This window comes from Condylura cristata, unplaced genomic scaffold (genome assembly GCF_000260355.1).
Source record: "Condylura cristata isolate star-nosed mole 26May11 unplaced genomic scaffold, ConCri1.0 scaffold00019, whole genome shotgun sequence".
Lineage (NCBI taxonomy): Eukaryota > Metazoa > Chordata > Mammalia > Eulipotyphla > Talpidae > Condylura > Condylura cristata.
Window position 1 is genome coordinate 5,712,277 of NW_004567120.1, and position 25,391 is coordinate 5,737,667.

Here is a 25,391-nt window from a genome sequence, read left to right on the forward strand (position 1 = left end):
AAAATAAAAGCTACTTTGTAAAATATACTAAGAAACAATTTTTTATTTACAACAAAATAGCATCCAATGGTGCACCAAAGCAGAAAATAGCAGGAGAGAGGTTTAAATTGTAATAGGAAAGGATGGGTCGAAAACAGCTTTAGAAGAGATGACAGGGTATAGAGGTCTTCACAAAAGAAATTCGTTTTTAATAATGGAGATGAAGAAGGCAATAACTATAAGAGGGAATTGGGCTACATGTTAATGAGTAAAGGGACAGGCAGAACTGCTGAGTTTATTGACCTAACCATTAGTTATGGAACATTTTAGCAAGCTTCCTGTATAATTGTGGAGGGGTGGTATAAAACCATGACTAAGATCTGTAATGTCTTGATTTGACAATAGTTGAATTTTTAGCATCACGATTTGAAGTATTTTCCATTGACAAGATTATTCAAGTGAGCAGGACTGTTTTTACACTTCTGACTCTAAAAGTTTACCCAAAATTCTGAAACTAACAGAAGAGTTACACATCAATACACATCGTTATTTCAGTCTTTCTTACAAACACCACCTATATAACAACGTGTAAAATGAGTTAAACTGAGATTTCCCTATCACTAATATATATGAAATTATCTGTTCCTTTCTAATGGCAGGAAAATGACCACAGCAATTTATTCTTTATATCACTAGGGAAGATAATGTGACCACTGATGTTTTGAACTGAATTAAAAATGGTATTTCTAGAGAAGACCGTGGAAAACATAACAGATTTATGAAAATATTTTTATATTAGGTTTTTCAAAAATATTTTAATGCTTTGTGGAAAATACATTAAAGGTGATTTGGCTTCATTTAAAAATAGCATTATAATGGAACCCAATTTTCTACATTGATGCCTTCAAAGAGTTTGGGAGCTGGGGATGGAGAAGGAAGACTTTAGAAATTAGAACATTCATTCAAGCATCCATTAGGTGCTTGGCACAAAGTTAGATAATCTTATTGTATGATTCTTTGTTATAGAATGAGGTCCAGTAATTAAGTAAATTATATAAGATTATACACCTCAGCAGAATCAGGATTTATATACCCACACAATTCAATTGAAAATCCATGTTCTTTCGATCTTATGTTACCACCAACTTACACTTCATCTCTAAACACAAATTAAAAATAAGTCAAACCTTTAGTTTTAAAAGAGATCAATTCTATGGTAAAGAGGTCACTCAAAGATTGAACTTTTAGTGGTAAACTTAATGTTGACTAAATACATGTTGGTTTATTGTAGTACACACTTTAAACTTATATAGTGATATAATGCAATGTTATTTCAATAAAAGGAAATGAAGCATCCTTAAGAATTTAATTTTACATAGGTAATTTGCAATATTTACAATGAATAAAAGTATAGGGTAGGCTAATTAAAATCAGCATATACAATTTTAAGTGAATATTAAAAATAAATTAGAGAATGAAACAGAAGTTGCAAATAAAAAAAACCCTTTTTTTAAAAAATGGGGTGGCATTCATATATATTGTTGCTTGTATTTTGTTGTATTTTGGAATATAGGGTCCCACCTCTTCAGGTGTTGTACCATACTTCCTCCCCCACCAAAGCACCCAGCGTTACCATCTCTGGCCATTGTGCTCCAGTGCCCCTCCCCCCACTTCCTGCTCATGCCTCCTCCTATCTCTGTCCCTGTGGGTTCTATAGTCATTTTTTAAGGGTTAGTTTGGTTTTAACTGACCCTTTGTTTAGTTTCTTTAAATTCCACCTATAAGTGACATCATCTAGTATTTGTCTTCTCATTCTGACTCATTTCACTTAACATAATCCTTTCCAATTTCACCCATGTTGTTACAAATGGCATGAATTAGGCTTTATGGATACTGAATGGTATTCCATTGTGTGTATACATCTCGATCCATTCATCTGACTTTGAGCACTTAATTTGTTTCTACAATTTTATTATTTCAATAAAAAGAAATGAATCATCTTTAAGAATTTAATTTTACATAGGTAATTTGTAATATTTAAAATAAAATAAAAGTATGGGGTAGTCTAATTAAAAATCAGCATACACAATTTTAAGTGAATATTAAAAATAAATTAGAAAATGAAACAGAAGTTGCCAAATTAAAAAAAAACTAAGTTTTTTAAAAAATGGGGTGACATTCACATATATTGTTTTTTTGTATTCTTCAGGTATCTAGAAATAGGATTGCTGATCCTAGAATATTTCTACATTTACTAGTTTGAGAAACTTAAACACTGTTTTCTATAAGGCTCTACCAGACTATAACCCTACAAAATAGTGTATGAGAGTTCCCTTTTCTCCATCTTTACCAGCATTTGTTTCTGGTTATTTGCAGATGGGCCATTCTCACAGGAGGAAAGTGGTATCTCAACGTGGCTTTGATTTGCATTTCCTGACAATATATGATAATGAACATTTTTACATGTGCCTGTTTGCAATTTGTATGTATTATTGGAGAAATGCCTATTTAGCACTTCTACCCATTTTCTGATTGGATATTTCTTTTCTTTTTATTGAGCTGTATAAATTATTTGTAGATCTTAGATATCATCTGCTTATATGCTATATAATACAAATGTTTTCTCTCCCATTCAGTAGGCTGCCTCTTTACTTATGGTTTATTTCATAATGCAGAAAGTTTTTAGCTTGATGTTTTTAGCTTGATGTTGTTGGAGTCAAATCTGTGAAGACATTAGTGAAGTTTTGATTATGAAGTGTTTTTCCTATGTTAACTTCTATGTATTTATGGTATAAGATATACCTTCTAACTCTTTTTAAAAAATTTTTTTTAATTTATTTTTGCACAGAAGAACAGTGGTGTAGGCCAGAGGTGGGGATTGTTTGTGAGAGGATTCACCTGAGATAGAGTGGGGAACAGAACAGGCAGATCTACTGACATACACTGCTAAGGGCAGCAGTGGGTGAAACAGAAGATGTCTACTGCAATATTTCGGTTAGCTCCCTGGCCAGGGATCGAACTTAAGCCACTGTGGAGGGCTGAGACAATGGTAGCTCTGATTTAAGCCTTAGGCCACCAGGGAGGTCCCAACTTTTATCCATTTTGAATTGATTTTTGTCCATGAGGCTTCCCAAGTTTTCACACCATTTTTGTGAATAGGCTTGTTTTGCTCCAATGAATATTCTAAGCTTCTTTGTCAGAGACAGCTATCCATATAGGCATGGGCTTATTACTGAGCACTCAATTTGTCTGTGTTCTATTTTGTTCCAGTAACATGCTGTTTTAATCATTATAGCTTGGTAGCATAGTTTGAAGTCTGGGCTTGTGATGCACCATTCTTAACCCTTTTTTGTCAGGATTACTTTGACTTATTCAGTATTTTTTTTGTCATTCCACATGAATTTCAGTAGTGTTTTATTTTTTTGAAGAATGTCATTAAAATGTTGATAGGGGCCCTCCCTGATGGTGCAGTGGGTTAAAGCACAGCACTCAGAAGCTAAAGCGACTTCAACATGAGTCTGATCCCCGCCTGTCCCAGAGGAGATCCACATGGCGCAGCAGACCTCTCCTGACCTGCCCACTGCTCCCTTCAGCAGTGTGCTTTGTCAATCTGCTTGTTCTGCTCCCCACTCTGTCTCTGGTGGGTCCTCTTACACTCTGCATCTCTGGCCTGTACCCCAGTTCTATATGAATGAATAAATAAATCTTTAAAAAAAATTTTTTAAATGTTGATATGGGTTGCATTACATATATATACGTTGCTTTGGGTAGTATGGCCGTTTTGAAAACATTGATTTTTCCAATTCATGAGCAGGGAATGTTCTCCATGTCTTTGTGTCTTCTATTTCTTTTAACAATGTTTTATAGTTTTCATAATTATATTTACTCTTAGGTATTTTTTATTTGTGGTGTAATTGTAAATGGGATCTTTTTCTTAATTTTTCCTCTCCTAGCTAATTGTTCATATATAGGACGGCCATTTATATCTCTGTGTTAATTTTATTACATGCCACTTTGCTGCACTGATTTATTGTTTCAATTTTTTTTCCAGTGGGGTCTGTAGGGCCAACACATAATGATATCTTTATTTCTCTTTTCCCAGTTTGAATTCCTCTTATATCCTTCTCTTACCTAATTCCTCTAGCTAAGACTTAATTATATGTGAAACAGTAATAGCAAGAGTGAAAAATCTTGTCATGTACTACATTGTAGTGGAAAATCAGTTTTTCATCATTGAGAATATGGTGTTAGCTGTGTGTGATATATGGCTCTTATTGCATTATATTTCCGTTTATTGCATTTTCAAGGGTTTTCTTCATAAAACAATGTTGAATCTTATCAGTTTCTTGGTTTCTATTGATACAGTTATATGGCTTTTATTGTGCATTTTGTTGAGGTGGTAACTTACATTGATTAATTTTGGTTGTTGAACCATCCTTGTGTCCCTTGTATAAATTCTAGTTGTTGGTGGTGTATAATCCTTTTAATGCATCATTGGATTCTGTTTGAAATATGTTATTGAGGATTTATACATTCATGTTCATGAGGGAAATTGGTCTGTAACTTTCTTAGTGTTGTCTTTGTTTGATTTTGTATATAATATACTGTTGTCCCATAAAATGTATTTGGGAGTATTTCTCCTTTCTCAGATTTTGGGAAGAATTTGAGCAGGGTAAGTTTTAGTTCATCATTGACAGTTTGGTAGAATTTACTTGGGAAGCTGTGTGGTCCTGGACTTTTAGTTTTGGGGGCAGAGTTGTGATTACTGTTGTGATTTCTTTGCTTATCATTTATCTGTCCAGAATTTCTATTTTTCCCCATTTAGTTTTGGATGATTGTATAATACTAAGACTGCTTCCATCTCTTCTAGGTTATTGCAATTGATAGCATACAGATGTTTATAGTAGTCATTTATCCTCTGATTTTCTGCAGGGTCTGTTATAACTTCTCCTTCATTTCTAATCCTATATTTTCTCTTTTTTCTCAGTGAGCTTAGCTAAACACTTGTCTATTTTGTTGATTTTTTTTTTCAAAGAACGAGCTTCTTATTTTTTTAATCATTTGGACTATTTTTTTCTTTCTATTTCACTTGTGTCTGCTCTAATTTTTATTCCCTTTTCTCCTCTACTGCTTTCTGGTTTTGTTATTGTTCTTTTTCTCATTCCTCAAGATAAAAGATAAGAATATTTCTTTGAGCTTTTTCTTGTTTCTTGATATGGGCCTACAATGATACATATTGCTTATACTGCTTTTGTTGTGTCCCACAGTTTCTGGAAGATTGTGTTACCATTGTCATTTGTTTCAAGGTATTTGTATTTCATTTATCGATTTCTTCATTAATCCAGTTGTCTTTCAGTAGTATGTTGTTCAGTCCCCACATATTAGAGATTTTCCCAGCTTTATTTTTGTAGTTTATTTTTAGTTTGATAACTTTTCAGTCAGCGAAGGTGCTTGATATGAATTCAATCTGCAAGATTTATCGATACATGTATTATGACTGAATAATATGGTCAGTAGTGGAGAATGTCCCACATGAACTTGAGAATGATATGCATTAAGCTAAAGAGAATTCTAACATTTTTCAGTTCCATTAGTCTTAAACAAGAATCATTCTTCCATGTATCACAACTAGAGGGAACATATTAATACTAAAGAATTGAGTGAAAGAACTCTCTCTGACATCTTTTAGGTTAACATATCCTTACTTTAACTACAACAGAATCTAATTCAATGCAATCCATACAGGTAGAATTACTGAATCTAAGCTTCACAGGGCCATATTCAATTTTCAACAGCACTTCATTGTTATCCTCATAAAATATTGGAAAAAGAAGAGAACAAAATCATCTGTACAATAAGTTTTCAGTCTTTACCAAAGCTAAATAAGAATCTCACACTGAACTATATGTAACAAAAGAGAAAATAATATATTAGTTACTCAATTCTAATTTCTAAATAAAGACTATCTAGTCTGGTTAGACACCCATTTGTTGTACTAAGTTAGTGCAAACTATCTTGCCAATGAACAAAAATCTTAAACTTGTGATATTGTTTCTATCTCTGATAATTGTACCTGATTCCATTCTGAATGTGATTATTTTTAAGTTTTACCCCTTAGACTATTAAAAATACTGTTATTATTCTAGTTTAGATTTTATAATTCAACTACTGAAAATAGCCACTAGTAAATATCCTTCTCTTTAAGTCCTTCTCCATGGCACTTTTTATGTTGCATAATTTGTAGACTTTATGAATAACTTTGAATATATATATATATATTTAATGATCTATTTATTTTTGCATATAGAACTGGGGTACAGACTGGAGGTACAGGGCAGGGGTGCTGAGAGAATCCACCAGAGACAGAGTGGGGAGCAGAACAGGCAGAGTGATGAGTAACACTGCTGTAGGGGCAGCGGGAATATCAGGAGAGGTCTGCCACACCATGCAGATCACCTCTGTATCCAGTGATTGAATTCACACTGTAGTGCTGTACCCTAACCCACTGTGTCACCAGGGAGGGCCCTGGACATATATCTTTATTTGCTCTAACCTATGAGGAAAACATTGGTACCAAATTTTATGCATGAGGGTGTCTCTCAAGATTTTCCCAATTATTAAGATATACGCAGTTTGAAAGGGAATGCGTTGGAAATGGAATCAATATTTTTTACCTTGAAGTTAGTCCCCTTTCCATTATAATCACCAATACCTCCTGAGTGGCAAATTTGTTAGTTCACTTTTAAGCAAGGACCCCCCCCCCATAATTGTTCAACTTCAAACAGCAATGTTCAATAAGCTATGGATTCAGCCAACCTATGTATGAATCCTGACTCGCATCACATGATAGCAGTGTAAGTCTTTGCAAGTAAGTTTATCTTCTCTGAGCCTGTTCCCTAATCTTATCAACAAGGAAATCAACAACACATTCTTCATATGATCATTGTAAAAATAAAGCTTAATCATCGCACCAATCTATCATGCATAAAACTTATAGCATTGACCTATTAAAGTATATAGCTCAGTGTTTTTCTACTCAAGAAACTTCATTCATTCACTATCATTTACTATATGGAGTCCAGATTTTTAACTTATCACACAATGGCATCATGATCTACCTCAATATCATTTTACTTTATATTGTAATACTCTTAAATCCATGTCATACAAAGCAAAATACTAACTAGTGAAACCCAAGATACATATTCTCTAAGTGAAATAAGTCAGTAGAGAAAGACAAATTGCTGGTTTGTGTCAGTTATATGTATACAATAAACAAAATGAGGGGTCAAATAATGTCAAACCAATAACAAACCCTGAAAATATGACTGTAGGACGGAGACTGACAAAATTAAAGGAGGAAAGAAAACAACAAAGTAAGGAGAAAGAGCAATGGACTGTGGGTTTCTTGGTAGCACCATTGGTGGAGGACTATGGATGCCTTGGTGGCAGGTGTGCCATGGTGGCATATACCTAAATCACATACAATAGGATAAACCAATGTTAGTTACCTCAATTAAAGGAAATTAGAAAAGCAAATGGATATGTTTAGAAAAAAAACATGATTTCTCAAATCTATGACTATTTATGTAAGTCCCTCTTCTGAGGATGTCCAAATAGTGTCATATACGGAAATTCTGCTAACTCTTCAAAGGCCAAGTCAGCTCCCATCACTTCTACAAAATAAAGATTTCTTTGATCTTAAAGATGAAACTAATTTCTTCCCTCTTTGGTTTCCAAAACGCATTGCTTGTCCTTTTATGGACACAAAACACTTTTCTTGGTATTATATTTAATGTGTTTGCTTCTTTGTCTACTATCAGTCAATATGAACCTATAAGAAATGTGACAATGTCTTACTTTCTCATAGTACCTAATGTGAAGATTTAATGTTTATGAATAGTAATTACTACTGAAAACTAACAAGTGCAATTTGTTAAGTACTTATCAGTATTATTCAACAATGGTAAGAGCTGAATATATAGGACTGTTTTTAAAAAGATTTATTTATTTGTGCATACAGTAACTGGAGTACAGGCCAGAGGTGTGGGGAGTGAGAGGATTCACCAGAGACAGATTGGGGAGCAGAACAGGCAGAATGACGAAGTACACTACTGAAGGGAGCAGTGGGAAAGATAGGAGAGGTTTGCCACACCATGTGGGTCACCTCCCTGGCTGGGGATCGAATTTTTGCTACAGTGGCTGCAAATAGCTTTATAGTTAAATAAATATAGTTAAAGCTGCAAACAGCTTTAACCTGTTGCACCACCAGGGAGGGCCTAGGACATACTGTACTTTTACTATAATCCTGTGAGAAATGGATAATGAGGCAAGGAAATCAAAAACAAAAATAAGTGTGACTATATTACAGTAAAATGCTTCTACACGGCAAAGAGAATACCATCAAAATGACCCAAATGGGAGAAAATATTTCCACATCATACATCGGACAAGGGGCTAATGTCCAAGTCCACAAAGGACATATAAAACTCAATACAAAAATAACCTAGTCAAAAAGTGGACAGACACTACTCCAAACAGGACAAATATATGGCCAACAGACAAACCAAAAAATATTCGACATCTTGTGCTATCATGAAAATGAAAATCAAAACCACAATAAGATACTTCCTCATAACTGTGAGAATGGTCCATATAAAAACAAGAAACAGAAACAAAAAGTGTTGGTCAGGGTATGGAGGAATATAATAAATTGCATTTTGTCAGTGGAAATATAGATGATATTAAACTATGGAAACAACATGGAGGGGCCTCAAAATATTAAAAGTAGATGTACAATATGACCCAGCAATTCCACTCCTTCATATTTATCTGAAGAATCCAAAAACAATCTGAATGGACATATGTACTCTCATATTTATTGTAGCATTGTTTACAGGATCCAAGTTGTAGAAAGAACCTATGTCCCAAGGACAGATGAGTGGGTAACTGGAAGACTAGTCAACTATAAAGACAGATAAATTCTTGTCATTTGTGAAAACATGAATAGAATGGGAAAGGGTTATGCTAAATAAAGTAAGTTTAAAAGGAGAAAGACATATACCAGGTGATTTCACATATATGTGCACTATAGAGAAACAAAGAAAGGAACTACTAAAGCAATCCAAGCAAAGTTGAAATACAAGCACAGAATTGAAAATATTAGTGACAGAGGGTACATGGAGGGAACAAAGGGATGAGGGGGGCACAATTATAATTCATGATGGAGGATTATGGGGATCTTGGTGGTAGGTATTGTTTGGCAACATATATCTAAAGAGATGCAAACCTATAGTCCTAAATCAAATCCAGTGCTGTAAACCAATGCTATCCCCAATAAATAAAAAATGTGCAAGAAAAAAACATAGAAATGAATCTCTATGATGAGGAAACCTACCAAAGTACTAGATTGAACCATATAAAATTGTTGTTATTTTACCAACTTTGATCTATAAAAATGATCATTTAAAATTATTTAACTTCATGAAATGGTTCATTAATGATCATTAGTAATCCATTTAATGTAAGAAATCAAGTACATCCATACTGTATTTTCAAGTAATTTTAGAAGTAATATGTCCATACATGATATTTAGAGAAAAGGTAATTTTAGGATATTTCTAATTACAAAAACATGGATTTTGAAAGTTTTGTGATTATTTTTGACCAATATAGCCAAAGTGCATATTTCAAAGTTTCAATTAATATCATGTATATTTAATACAAAGCAATCAAATTCTATGTAGGCAAACTATAACTTTATGTTTTCTACCTTTTCCCTTTGTCTATTAGTTATATTTGCCTATTGGAGAGGTCAAATTGTGCATGTTATTCTTTATTGGTAATAAAGTTTTGAAAAAATACAAAAGATGATCAATTTCACATTGTTCTAGTTATTAACTTTATAAAAATTCAAGAAAATCTTTTTTTTCCTTTACAATGTATGTAACAGATACTTGTTTTCACAATATAAATAATTCACTGAGGATTCGATCCCAGGTGATTTGTCTTTAACAGCTAAATTTTAGTTTCTATGTTGTTGCTATGATATGCAGTAAAATATGTGCTATTTCTGATCATATTTTTAAAGACATATAAAGCAATTACCAGTTTGTGAAATATAACTATTATAAGCATGTTAGATAATTATCAATCCAATTCATTAGTCATTTGAATACCATAGCTAATGAAAATACTTAAAATTGTATAACTGTTGTTTTTAGAATAAAAGATGAGCTAGAAATTAGGTATCCATTAAAAAGTTCATAACCGCCTTTATAGATTTAATGGGCTAATGAGCCTCAATTACTGTCTTCTGGGAGTTGATAAAATTATGTTTTAAAAAGGTAACAAAACACAAATGCTAATAGTATACCTCCTCAATATTTTCTTGGGAATATAATGTGGGAACCAATTTAGTGATATAAGAAGAACTTAAGGTTATTATTTCAGTGTAATAAGGAATACACAGTGCTATTACCTGATCATGTGTATGACTTGAATGATGATGGCATAGTTCATTTCCAGTATTTGTAGAAATTGAATCACTTCCCATGATGCTTTGGATTTGATGGCTAGATTGAGATTGTTGGCAGGATGGAGCATGGATGATCTGAGGCTGTTGGACAATGTGGTGATGGCATTGAACCTGGGGACAGCATTCCTAAAATATATACACATGCTAAAATCAGCCACTGAGACTACAAATAATTATCAAGAAAACCCAACTGAATCCTTTTTAAAAAATTAAATTCCTTTTACAAGTTAATTCAGCTCAAGAATTTGTAGATTTATCTGTAATTATTAACTATTCCACTAGGAGTAATTGTATTGGATTCTAATATTTTTGATCAGGTAAATACAATCATACAACTACTTTCTAAGATTAACCAATGAATTGCATGTTGTGATTAAATAGTCCAGTTATAACTAGCACTGACAGTAGTAAATTTTACCTTTAATTAATATTACATTGATGTTTTAACAGACATTTTAGGATCTAATTACATAATAATACTGTAATTCTGAAAAGGTAGACATATGAAATTTGAAAATAATATAATGTAATTTTCAATGTCAGGAAGCATATTAGAATCACAATGAGGGGCACAATTCTAAATTGAACATGTATTAAGAAAAAATATTGAAAATTAGTGACTGAAGCTTCTAATCCAGAAACCATGGACATTACCTCTAATTATACCACTTACTTTGTGATCTTGGAAGCTATAATAACCATTTTAATTCTCAATTTCCTGACTTGTAAAAGTGGAGATTGTATGTGTCTCTTGGGACTGCTGCGAGGATTGAATAAACTTATGATTGTGAAGTACCTAACCTTAACCTAAGTTGTTACATAAAATAAACACCTATTATTATTTTCATATTATTTTATCATCATTGTCATTTCAAAATGATTCATCATCAACCCCACTCCAATAACTTTGCAGGTAGAAAAAAAATACCCGAGACTTGAAGAAATAATATAATTTACTTGTAATGAGACATAGGATTGGAAGTTATGGTTTCTAGCTAAAAGTTCTGCCAGAATAGTAGACTAAATTTATACTGTCCTCAAAATATTCTGAGATTTGTTGGTTTTAAATTATGTATTTGCTATTTGTTGGCTTATTGAATTAATAAGCGTATTGAACAGAATGTAAAAAGATCTGGTTATTTAAGTTTTGATGATTTCAAATATATATGAATTTCTTATCATCTTATTATTCTATTTTGATAATAGGTATATGACAGCCTGCTTTCAAAGAAAACACCCTGAATTTTGAATCATAGCCACAATAATATTTCATTTGTATATGAAAGCAATGATTTTATGAGCAAAATTCATTTGATATTATTTGGAGTTTGAGGTTGAATTGTGATCCTCCCCCCGAAAAAGAATGTCAAAATTCTAATCCATATTGTCTCAGAGCATGACCCTATTTGGAAACAGGGTCTTTAACAGATTTTATTAAAATGACATTATCAGGATGTGCATGACTGTTGTTCTCCTAAATGGGAAATTTGTGCACAGGGATAGAAATACAGAGGGAAGATAATGTGAAGACACAAAAGGAACATGTCATACAAAGGAAAAGGTCAGAGTGATGAATAGACAAACCCGTGAATGCCTGAGATTATCAGAAAATGAGACAGGCATGAAAGAGTTCCGTCCTTAGTGGCTGCGGAGGAAATGTGGCTGTGCCAACAGTGATTTCATACCTTTGGCATCCACAACTGTGAAACAATTATTTTATTTTAAGTCACCCATATTATGGTACTTTGTTATAGCAGTACTAAGATTAATAGTATCCTCATTCAATAATGTCCACCAGACAAGTCCCAGACTAGACTGGACATGCTGTATCTACTGAGCTGATAAAGATGAAACCTTTGTTAATTACCATGACAATTCTACTTGAGGATTTACAATTCCAGAGGTCATGGAATTACTACTGTCCTGCAGTATTGAACTTTGTATTTGATCTCCCAAATAAAGTTAATGGAATTTTAAAAACTGACTGAAAGAATAATTTTCTAGGTATTTTTTAGCATATTTTACATACCAGTTCATATAGTTCATTCCTTAAAAATTCTTTTAATACCGCGATAAAATTAAACTAAATGAAAAACTTCATTTGGTACTAAATGAATTAAGACAAAATTGTAAGTTTTAAATTATTTTTATGAGATCAATTTAAAAGAAAAAATACATTGCATTGATATATTTACAGTAACTTCAGATTCTGCCACTAATTTTCTATGACTTGCCAATTTCTTGTCCAGTAAAACAGAGACAATCTTCATACGAGGAACTAGATATAAAAGTGTGGATGACATGAAAGGCTGTGGACATTGTAAGGCATTATTGACTTACCATGTTCTTGCCTTACACTTACCAATTTAATATTGGTTAGCTCTATAGAAACATTCATAATTCAAAAGTATGCACTTAAAAAATAAACAATTTTTACTTACATGATCCATATTTAACTTCTCCACTTTTCTTATTGTTTTTTCATAGATAACATTGTTTCCTGGGAAGAAACGGTTTCCTCTTAGGAATGGAGAGAGTGGTTCCTATAAAGACAGTAAAGATTGTTTTTTTTTGAAAGGTAACTTCTCAGTGTGACTGTTATTTATACAGTTAGGTTCTCCAATCGGTTCTGAGGTTCACATATATATATATACACACACACACACATATCGGTTCTGAGGTTCATATATCTATATATAGATAGATACACATATACATATACATACACACATATATATACACATATATACATACATATACACACACACATATATACACATACACACACACAATTTCTTTATTTGTATAATTTCTTTATTGTATATATTTTACATCAGGTGTAGTCCCCACAGAATTTCCAGCACCAATTCACCCACACCATCACCTTTGTTCCTTGTGGTCTTCCTGCTTTTATTTTCTATCTTCTCCCTCCTCATTCCCTGCAGAATGCTTCTGGTTTATTGTTGTTTGATTGTTTTTGTTTAGTTTTTCTGTATTGGTTTTTAATTTTTCTTTACCTGAACCCTTATTTGGTTCCTCTATATTCCTCCTATAAGTGAAACCATCCAATAGTTTTCTTTATCTTTCTGACTTGTCTCACTGAGTACAATCCCTTCTAACTCCATCATTGTTGCCACAAGTGGCATTAGGTTATTTTTTTTGCTGCATAGCAGTCCATTGTGTATATGCACCACATTTTCTTGATCCAGTTATCTATGAAGGGGCATTTGGGTTTATTCTAACAGAAGAGATAAAGGCCCTATACAAAGAAAACCATAAAACATTGTTGAAAGAACAGAAAAAGACACAAAGAAATGGAAAGATGTCCCCTGCTCATGGATTGGAAGAATTAATATCAAAATGGACATTCTACCCAAAGCAATTTACATATTTAACTTTACTCCAAAAATAAAAAATCCTCAATGACATTCTTCAAAGAAAATATTGATGAAATTCACATGGAGCTACAGAAACATCAAATAGCCAAAGTTCTCCCGACTAAAACAAAGAATGGAGACATCACACACCCGGTCTTCAAACTAGAATACAAAGCCATAATAATTAAAACACTGTGGTGCTGGAACAAAGGCAGATACGCAGACCAATGGATGCAAATAGGAAACCCCAAAATAAAGCCACACTATGGACAACTAATCTTTGACAAAGGAGCAAAGAATATGCAATGAAACAGGACAGTTTGCTCAATAAGTGGTGCTGGGAAAATTGTAATGCCACATGCAAAAGAATGAAACTAGACCTCTACCTCACACCATACACAAAAATCAACTCCAAATGGGTAAAAGAACTGAACGTAAGACCTGAAACCACAAAATATGTAGAAGAAAATATAAGTAAAACAGAAAACATACTTTTCAGTAATATCTTTAAAGATTCATCCCCTAAAGCAAAGAAAATGAAGGAAAAGATAAACAGCTAGACTACATCAAATGAAAAAGCTTCTGCACAGCAAAAGAGACATTAACCAAAACAAAAAGTCACCAGTCCCAAAAATTTTGGGAGAAAATGTTTGTACTTCACATAACTGATAAGGGATTAGTTACAAAGATATGAAAATAACTCACATGACTCAAGAAAACCAAAATAAATAATCCAGTCAAACATGGGCATGTTCTGCGATTCTAATGAATTCCCAGTCAAGCTTTAGTAGGAGAATGGAATGACATCCTAATGAGGTTGTGGGAAATATAAGGAAATAATAATATAGTCCATTTTCTCACACAGAAATATCTGAATCTTTCCTACCACATTTCACTGAGACTAACAAAATCTTCTGGGCTGTTTATAAGTGGGTGAAAAAGCACTTTTCCTTTTTCTGTTCTTAAGAAAAATAAGTTTTCTTTCAGACAGACAGGTATGACAATATGACATTAATGTCATTTAAAATGGGTTCAATGACAGTTTTCTTTCTATGCAAAGTATTAGCAGAGAAATGCAAAAATAAACATAATTCAGCACTTCTGAACTGTAAGGTACACAGCAATATATTAAAGATTTTTTCCCCTAGGACTCAATTTGGGGGCTCTTCAATTATATAATTTTTACTTCTGATTATAATAAAAGCTAAGCCTCTCAGTATAGCATGTGTTTTGAACACTGAGAGCAAAGTAGAAGAGCCAATTTATCTCCATATAATCAAATAAATTAATGTAGGGGTTATCCCTACATTAATAGATGTGCTTAAAAGATGTCAGCTAATGACATGTCCAAAATCTGCAAGAATGCAGAAAAGGTTAACAAGAATCAGACCAGGAATTTAAAATAAATGTAATATGTACTATATTGCTTTCCCTTCTTATTGATTTTTATATGAATCTTTATTCCTATAGGAGGAGTTGGGGCTTTTTTGTTATAAACCAAAAATCCCATTCATTCTTTTTTGTAATATAGGAGAAAAAATATAGGACGGGTGTGTTTAAATCTGTCACTGATATGTTTAGGACCATTTCAAAAGCAACAACATGTACTGACATTTTAAAATTCTTGTTAAAAATTCTTAGAATAGGGCCCTCCCTGGTGGCACAGCGGGTTAAAGCACAGCACTAAGAAACTTAAGCCACTTCCGCATGAGTTCGATCCCCGCCTGCCCCAGAGGAGATCCACATGGCGTGGCAGACTTCTCCTGACCCGCCCACTGCTCGCCTCAGCAGTGTACTTCGTCTATCTGCCTGTTCTGCTCCCCACTCTGTCTCTGGTGAATCCTCTCACCCTCCACATCTCTGGCCTGTACCCCAGTTCTGTATGAATAAATAAATAAAGCTTAAAAAAAATTCTTAGAATAACTGAACTAAAGAATATCTTGCTTAGAAGGCAAGATATTCTTGATCCCAAAGTTATATTCTTCAGATATTCAAATTCAAATAAAGTTATTTTTATAAGTTCTGGGCTATTTTGTTAAAAAAAATCAATGATTAAATTTGGCTAGAGGATGAATTATTGAATCTAAATATGGATCTACTTAGAGACATTCCCCTAGAAACTACTTTGTGTTTGATCTTGTAAAAAAAAAAAAAAGACTTTATGATAGTTATTTGCAATCACATGTTTTGGAGTTTACTATGTATATTGTACTTTAATAAATGTTGAGTCATGAATCAAATTTAAATCATTATCAGGAACATTGTCTAATGTTCAGGGTTCCTTAAACCATAGACAGCTGTCTGTTTTTGCAATGTCCTCAAGCTAAGAATGATATGTAGATTTTTAAAGGATTGCAAATAGAAGGGGTAAAAAAACAGAGACTATACGTAGCAAGCAAAGCCTAAAATGTTTACTATATAGCTCTTTAAAAAATCTGATTTATTGATATATAAACACAAACATTTACTAACACAAGGTAGAAAATAGCATAAGAGGTATAGAAAAATAACTATGGAAAAATAGCTGTATGAAATCAGAGATGGAAAATATGATTTCATCTAACAATGTTCAACAGGTTATTTGAATCAGGTGGCATTTGAGAGAAGATTAAAATATTTTGGATATGAGGTGATGGAGAAAATGCTATTGTTGCAAGTGAAAAAAAGCAAATTAAGTTAAGAAACCAAATTTGGCATTTAGTTATAAGTAGAGGACATACTTGGCAGATGGACTTTGGTTTTGCAAGTAGTAAGGATTGCTTTTATGCTTTCTATGCTTTTACACAGATAAGTGAGGTGAAGAGAAGTCTACATCAGAAAGACTAACTGGATAATATAAAGAGCACAACTGAAGATACCAGTTATTTTATAATTATTAAGGACAGTACTTTATGAAGATGACTCTGAGATTTTGAACCATTGGTGCCAAAATAAAAAAAAAAGTTGAGATACATTGAGTTTTGTGTTCCTGATAACATTCTATATCTGGTTCTGTTGGGTCCTTTGCCTGGACAGACCTCCCCACCTCCCCCACAGAATCATATGCACACTGTTGTGTGGAAACAAAGAATGAGCCATGGGTGCTGGAACGGAAAAACAGGAGGCAGGAAGTGTTCCTGCCTTGTGTTTGCTACCTTGTGTTCTTTGACCCCTATGTTATTGTCGCATGTTATTGATGCACTTGCTGAGAGCTTCCACCTACCCCCAGCCCCAGGCTCCATGCTGAAGGGTATAAATAGGGAAGGAGAGAAAAATAAAGGGCGCCTTGCTTGCTGACCAAGAAGTGTGTGTTTAATCCTGACGTCCTTCGCTCAGACCATCTCTTCTGTCGTGCTGGCGCGGCAGGTTCATGTATTTATTCCTTATAACATTTAGCACAGTATATAGTACACAGTAACTCCTTAAACATGTGTCATATGGTTGTGTCTACTAGAGACTCTTAAAAAGATGTGGAGGTGAGCATTCAGGTATAGATAGAAAGCACACACTTGAAAATATTTCTGGAACTGAGTGAGATTTCATGGCAACCATTCCCAGTTTCAAATCATATGCTTACAAGAGTTAGTTAAAATTATGCAATTGTGAAAAGGAAAGTGAAAATAAGACAGAACTGAACAAGCCTTAATGTGTATACGTATCAGAAGAGGAAATACTTCATAAAATCAAGAGGGGAAATTTTCAGGAAGCATTAAGAAAATGAATGCTTCACAGGAATCAACAGGTGAAAATTAAGTGTATTGTATTTAGAATGTTACAAATACATTGGGTTTGACTACTGAAATTAAGGGAAGCAGATGCAATGGGATAAATGTCCATAGTCATAAACCTGCATCCATCACCTAGTTATAGAAACTTAGGTAAGTCATTTTACCTCCTCTGAGGCTGTTTCCTTATCATAGTGGTAGTAATGCAAGGTATTTTATATCAAGCAAAAAGAATGTACATAAAGTACTTTTCATCTGTAATTTTTATATGCAAGAACATTTAGTAACATAACATTGAGAATCCACACTGAGTTTAAAGTAATTCATGAGACTAGCTAGAACTTTTATAGGATGTCAAGGTCAAAAAATGCACAAAAATAGGCCTATTGAGGGCAGAAATTTTATCCACTATGATGAACACATGATTGAGACAGGGTGATATGAACTTTTATCTTAATTATGTAAGTATAATTGCAAGTGAATAAAACAAAGTAAGGTAAGAAACCAAAATTGGTGTTTAGTTATATGTAGAGGACATACTTGGCAGATGGAATTTGTTTTTGCAAGCAATAAGAAATGCTTTTATGACTTAAATTTTACACAGATAAGTGAAGAGAAGTCTTTTAAAAGGGGAAACGAATTTAGCAAAAACATGACTTTTCCTCTGTGAACTACAGCTCACTATAAATACTTAACCATTAATTATTTTTTATAATATAATAGTTTATTTTTACATCATTTTGTACATTTTTTTTCATCTCAATTACAATCCCCATATGTTTCCCATCACCAAGTCACCCATGTGCCATCACCAGAGACCACTGTACTTCCCTCCCCCCACTGTATTTTATCCCATTCCCCACTCCACCCCCATAAAATGTCTCTGGTATATAGCTGTTCATTATTCTTATTATTTTCTTGTCTGGTCCATTATACTCCTGCTATGAGCGAAACCATCCGTACTTAACCATTAATTATTTTTAGAGAGAAAAAGGGTTTGTGTATTAACAGTGTTGATTCTATCTAAAGTGTGTGTTGGAATTATGCTTTTAAATGACTGCAGGAAAAAAAAAAAGCTTTCAAATTTAGGGAATCATTGTTTTCCTAAAATCTGTGAGAAAGTCAAAACCAAATATTATTATCAATATCTCATTTGAGTAAAACCAATCAACAAAGTAAATTTAAACCAAATCTTAGCTAGCTCAACAAATGAGTTGTTATACAGTTTTACTGTTTTGGCAGCTTACTTTTTTCAATCTGTGCGTTTGAATTGATGCCAAATCCACCCTGAAAATTAACAGGTGTTTTTAAAGATGGCTAATCTTATAATTTTAATTATGCCATTTAGAACCTCTGGAAGTAGTTCTCACAACCAACAAAGTATATAAGCCACAGCATCTTCTTTGCTATTCCCAGGCTATCACACCTTGTTGGAGGAATAAAAAGACCAGATATGCAAATTTGGCTTAACGCAAATTCACGTTATCCAACATTCAAATTCTCCAACTTGTTGTTGGTCTCTAACTTTCAGAGTGATACTTATATTCCTCAAATTCATTAAAAATAACTACAAATCTTTCAATTTTTTCAATCCCTTATGTTCACGTTCCCTTATTCTTAGTGAGAAAATCGAGATAATCTGTCTAGTGAGATCCTTCTACATTCCACGCCACCTCAAAATTTTTCTTTCAGTTTCTGCTCCATCTCATTTTAAAGAAAAATTCCCTTTTATTCCTGAAATCACTTGTCCAACTGTACCCAGAATCTTATCCCCTCTGTTTCTTCCAGAATTTTATTCCATTCATTCCCTTTCTTTGTTGCAGTTTTGCTCTTCTTTATTGGTGGTTCTTTCCCTCTCAGATTTCCAAGGTTATATTTTCTCCTCTAGTTAGCATCCTAGCTCTGCTCTCCTTTCTTTAACACCAATATCCTTTTTAAAATAGTGATATTCTCCTATGTAGTTTGCTTCTTGATCTGTTAGTCCATTAGCTTTTCACATCTGGTTTTTGCCTCCACAAGTATACTGAAACTGTTCTCTCAAATATCACCATGCTTTTTTTTTTTTTTTAAGATTTACTTACTTATTCATACAGAACTGGGGTACACGCCAGAGGTGTGTGGGGTGAGAGGATTCACCAGAGACAGAGTGGGAAGCAGAACAGGCAGAATGACGAAGTACACTTCTGAGGGGAGCGGTGGGAGAGGCAGGATAGGTCTGCCGCGCCATATGTGGCTCACCTCTCGGGGTGGGGATCGAGTAAAACCAATTTGAGTAAAACCAAATAGCGCTGCAGCTAGCTTGCAGTGCTGCTTTTTAACCCACTGTGCCAACAGGGAGGGCTCCATCATCGTATTTTCTTAATGGTCAAACCCTATAACAAACATTGTCCTCCTTAGCTTTTTGGTTATTTGAAGCAATCTACCACCCCCTTTTTAAAAACCATTTGCTTCAGTTGCTCTGTGTTTACATCTTTCTCTGACAACTGGTCTGTCTATGGAATTGACACCTTTCTTTCGTTCTCTTAAAGAAGGCATTTCATAAGATTCTGACCTCAACTTTCACCATTATGTCTCAATGATCTCATTCTTTCCACAGCTATGATGATAATTTTAAGAGGTATAATCCCAATGTCTTTATCTTCAGTGTGACTTTTCTCCAAGTCTTTATAAAGCTACCTGTTGGGAATCTGCCCTTTTATGCACCAAAATACTACTAATTCAAACAGATCTTGACAATCTCTCTTTTTTCCAAACCAATTCTCTTTACCTTCATTTCTTAATCCCTTCCACTGTTCTATCATTCCCCCAATGTCTCAATGTTTAGGCATATATTTCATTTTTCTTCTTTTAACCCATATCCAATAAATTTATTAAATCTTATCAAAGTTACTACTAGAATAACTATCAGAAAAAAATACCAAGTGATGGGTTTTACGTAAGATCAAAGCAATTCACACTCATTTAAGCTTTAGATTCCTCATGAGTAAAATGATGCTAATAACAAAGCTGATGATAATAATACCTTAAATACCACAATAAACCATTCTCAGATTCACCAAATGATTTATCTTCAACCTCTGAAGTTCAATAAGACTTTATCTGCATTTCTTTCTCATTGCACCTGTCACGCATGCCACCAATTGTTTTCTGTTTTCCAAGAAATTAAAAACAAAAGATGTAGTAAACCTAAAGGTAATTTAAGCTTCCTGTTTTCTCTTTCAAAAAATAAAAATCATATTAACTGTACTGCCCATCATTTGTGACTGCTGTAGACCACATAGGTAGTTACAGACATATTTTCCTTCCTGAGAGAAGCTGTAAGCACCTCTTCTTTGGGGGCCTTGTTTTATTTCCTCTCCTTGCTCATTTGAAAGCTGCATAGTGCTCTCCCCCAGCAGGAGCTCCACAACCAGAAAATTAATGAAACTGATTAATATCAGTTGTATCCCATCTACTGAAGACCAAAATTTTATCTTTGCTTCTGGGTCACATTATTCTCCAAAATACACACATCCTTTGTCTAAAATGACAATAAATAGAGAATAGGGACATTCAGAAGCAAACATAATAAGGGTGAACAGAGGTAAAAGAAATCATAAGGAGAGATGTGGATCAAGATAGATTTAATTACAAGGGGGGGAAGTGAAGATTAGACAAGTTGGCAGGTGAAGGAGGATAAAGTGGCCATTTAGGAAACTCAGCTTGTTATAAATATAATTAAGCCAAATTCTTCTCCTGGGAGAATATGAAAGAAAAAACAAAAAAGCATGTACTTATATAAATAAAATGGGTAGTACATGTAAATAGAATTTTCAAGCTGCTTTGCAAAACCAGTTTGATTACATTTGTTTACAAAGCAAATTTTGAAATTTGTTTTAATAGTCAAATGTTAGAAGCTTTAAAATGATCACTTTTCTTGAATCTTTTGCTGAATTCTTACCTGTAAAATAAACAACTATGTATTTTCTTGCAGTTCAACACTGCCATAATAATAAACCTTTATAAGCAAGGCTCAGTGTTACATATGTTATATACTTGCATACACACTTATGATTTCCCTTCCTTTGTGTCTACTCTGTGGCTGGGTAGGAGGGGGTTGGAGGAGGCAGTATGTAGGTGAGTCTCTATATCCTAATTCACCTTCATCATCATTGTCCTTAGTTTGTTAATGCTTCTCTCCCAGATATGCATTGTTCAAGTTCAGTTCCAGATCCTCAGCTTTGTAAGTTAATAATTCAGAGTCAGCTAGAAATTTAGTTTTCCAAAAGCTCTAATTAATAATAAGTCTGGAAAATTTTCCATGACAACTTTTTATTTTGAGTGGACTTTACTCCATGAGAGTGTGATTTAATGGGTAAAATAGCTGATCATCAATGGACTAATTGGGGTCCAAAATACAGAGTTATGGAAAATCTTCATTTATATTTTTAATAATGAAGGCTGTGGTACAGGTTAATGTTAGTTCAGGCAAGTTCTTCCTGATATGTATTGATATTTGGGCCTCCCTGATGGCCTAGAGATTAAATCTCACAATGGCCCAGCAGAACTCTCCTGTTTCACCACCTGTTCTGCTCCCAACTCTGTCTCTGGTGAGTCCTCTCACTCCCCACACCGCTGACCAACACCCCAGTCTTGTGTGCATAAATGAATTAAAAATAACTAAATAGGGCTCTCGCTGGTTGTTAAATGGGTTAAAGCACCACATTAGGAGGCTCTTAAAAGCCACTACAGCACGAGTTCGATCCATGGCCAGGGAGCTGACTCACATGGCATGGCAGACCTCTCCTGCCCCACCCACTGCTCCCCTCAGCAGTGTACTTCATCAATCTGCCTGCTCTGCTCCCCACTCTGTCTCTGGTAAATCCTCTCACCTCCCACACCTCTGGCCTATACCCCAGTTCTGTAAGCATAAGTAAATAAATCTTTAAAATAATAACTAAATAAATCTTGAAAAAGTGTGTTAACATGCTTATATAAAGTGTATAGCATTGTAAATCAGCATAGTTAACAAACTTTTTATACATTTTTATAAATTCAATATGAAAACACACGAACAGTCAATAGCCATGACTAAACTGAAAAAATTAATTTAGTTCCCAGGTTCACTTATCTGTGGAATATAAATAACAACAACAAATAAACTTACACTAGCAAAGCATGCAAAAAGAATTCTTAGATTTAGTGAAAAGTATACTAGTTTCCAGAGGGAACCCAGGGCAGCGAAGCAGGAGTAAAGGGAGGGAGATGATTGGGCATAGGCAGAGGAGGTTTGGTGGAGGGTGAGTAATGCAAGTATACATGTGGAGGTATAAAAATGCAACCCCAAGTTATATAGACTTGTTAATTTCTGCCATCTAAAAAGCAAAAAAAAAAAATCATTTCTAGAAAGCTGAAACCTAGTTTTGTTCACTGCTTTGTCTATCCACAGTTCTTAGGAAGACTTTTTGGTACATAATAGGTAGTCAATAAATATTAATTGAATAAATTACCTAACTTCCCTGTGCTTCTATTTTCTTACTTTTTAAATATTAAACAGAATAAAACATGTAAATTGCATTGTACCAAGTATATATACGATAAATATTAAATTTTCCTATTCTCCATTAATTAAAACATAAGAATTGATCCCCAAACTCATAAGAATCACTGGGAAAGTGATCTGGGATCTAAATGGTTTGATGTGTAATATCCCTCTGTGGATCTATCTGAGGCAAGCACAGCAATTCTCACATTATGAAAAAGATTGCTATCTAAAAGAAGTACTATCTAGAACAAATTCTTTGAAAGCCAGAGATATAAAGCATTCTATGCCTCAAAGTATGCATATTACCTACTTTGTATGTAACAGAGAAAAGAAAAGAAGGGAAAAGTATAAAGTGACCGGCTAAGTTACAGAAAGTGGAACACTCATCTCCCAGACCCTCCTTACACACTCTTGGCTCCACTCTCTACTTTGCAGATTGATTGCTTTAACACTTGATTCTCCTTTACCGTTATAAACTTTTCTTTCATGGATATATGAAAGTTTTGGCACGTGCAAAAAAAAAATATCATCCCCCCAAGGCAGAACCTGTATAACATTGGTACACACACACACACACACACACACACACACACACACACACCTACCTACCTAAGAGCATCCATACCTGAAGAGACATGAGAAAATTATTTTAAAATAAGGAAGAAAGGGGTGAGAAAGACATAAGTAGAATAGTATACCCTCTCACCACCCCCTATAATATTACTGTGTATTATTCTAGTTAGTTCTTTGCTTTCCACAGTGGAAGCAAGTAATCCATTGTGGCAGAGTAGGATTGTTTCCTGCAATAGTGGAAAAATAAAATAAAAACCCAAAAAATGCTATACTCCTGTTTGAAGTACACTGATTTTCTTTGTGAAACTTTTGTCCTTACAGCCCCATGGAAGAACTTCTTGAAGCTCCTGTTGCAGTTAAAGAAGGGCTGTGTATATTCATATGTTGAAAAAGATTTATTTCTGTGGGAAAAATATTTTCTTATTTTTTCCTGAAAATTGACATAAAGAACAATGTCTTAGTTTGTAAAATATAAGTTTATATATCATAGTAGTAAACATAATAATTTAACTTCCAAAAACACTCAGTGCAGTTACAAAATTCACAAACAGTAACATTTGGAACTTTTCATTTCTAAGTTTCTTCTTCCTAGTCCATATGCCAACAGCAAATCTAAATAGACTAAAGATTCCAGCCACTTATGAAACAACTGATAATGTTTTTGTGAAACCCGTGAAAGAACTTTGTCCCTTTTTAATTTGGTTCAAAGTACACAAAAATCTTTTCTAGTGCCAGGGTGTGGCAATGGAAAGACTTTAAAACTGAAGAATTTCCATATTGTTTGGAACTGTTGTATCTCTGAGTCATAATGCATGAGTCCTTAATTACAGAATTCAAGATGAATCCAATGTTGATGATAAGAAATCCACTTTAAAACTGAAGAGAAGTCCGACAATCTAATTTTAGGATATAGAGTCACCCTTCTAGTATAAACGATCAAATTCTAAGGAAGTGTAAACTGAGAAAGAGTTTGTGTGACAAATCTTACCTGTTCAGGATTTTGTACAATGTATCTTCTAACAGTAGTCTGCGGATACGTAGTGACTTTCACTACTGGAGAATGGAGTTCCTGTAAAGAAAAGGTAAAAGCCACATATAATCATAGTTGTTTAATGGAACCATCAATAATAATAGGGAACAATTTTCATAGTGAAATTTTTAAAGTCATTAGCATGTATGATGATATGAATTTATGTTTTATTTGATTTTAGTCTTAAAAACATATAGGAAAATGTTTATATGTTCAGCAATATACTGAATATTTTAATTATACTCATTTCATAGAAATTCATCACATATTCCAAACTATACTCAATGAGAGCTTCAAAATATTTGTTCCATCAATTAAGTGCACTTACATGATTAGGAGGAAATAGAGTTTAATATTTATTAATTGAATCTTCAGTTTATAAAGAATATCCTATAATTTGTAATATCCTATAATCTATAAAATGGAAGGAGACCCAAAGAGAAAAGTGTGTATATATATATATACCCTTAAACATTTAAATATTCAATATTGGGGGTGTAAATATATAAATAAAATTAAAATGAAGATAAAACACTAGAAAAACTAATACGTAAACTTTCTTGGAGAAAAAAATTGATATTATTAATTTATAAATTTATGTCAACAAGAAAAATGTTAACTTTAATAAAATCAGTGGTAAAACAATTTATAAAAGAAGAAAATAATT

At 33.6% G+C, this 25,391-nt stretch overlaps 1 protein-coding gene across 1 annotated transcript in view; it reads right to left on the reverse strand.

Annotated features, from left to right (window-relative positions):
* POF1B (premature ovarian failure, 1B) overlaps positions 1 to 25,391 on the reverse strand; it is a 68,222-nt gene that overhangs the window by 19,524 nt on the left and 23,307 nt on the right. The window contains exons 4-6 of the mRNA XM_004685625.2: positions 24,683 to 24,763; positions 12,958 to 13,059; positions 10,460 to 10,642 (exon numbers count right to left, since the gene is read on the reverse strand). Coding sequence (XP_004685682.1) covers positions 10,460 to 10,642; positions 12,958 to 13,059; positions 24,683 to 24,763 — 366 coding nt within the window. The remainder of the gene's footprint in view (positions 1 to 10,459; positions 10,643 to 12,957; positions 13,060 to 24,682; positions 24,764 to 25,391) is intronic.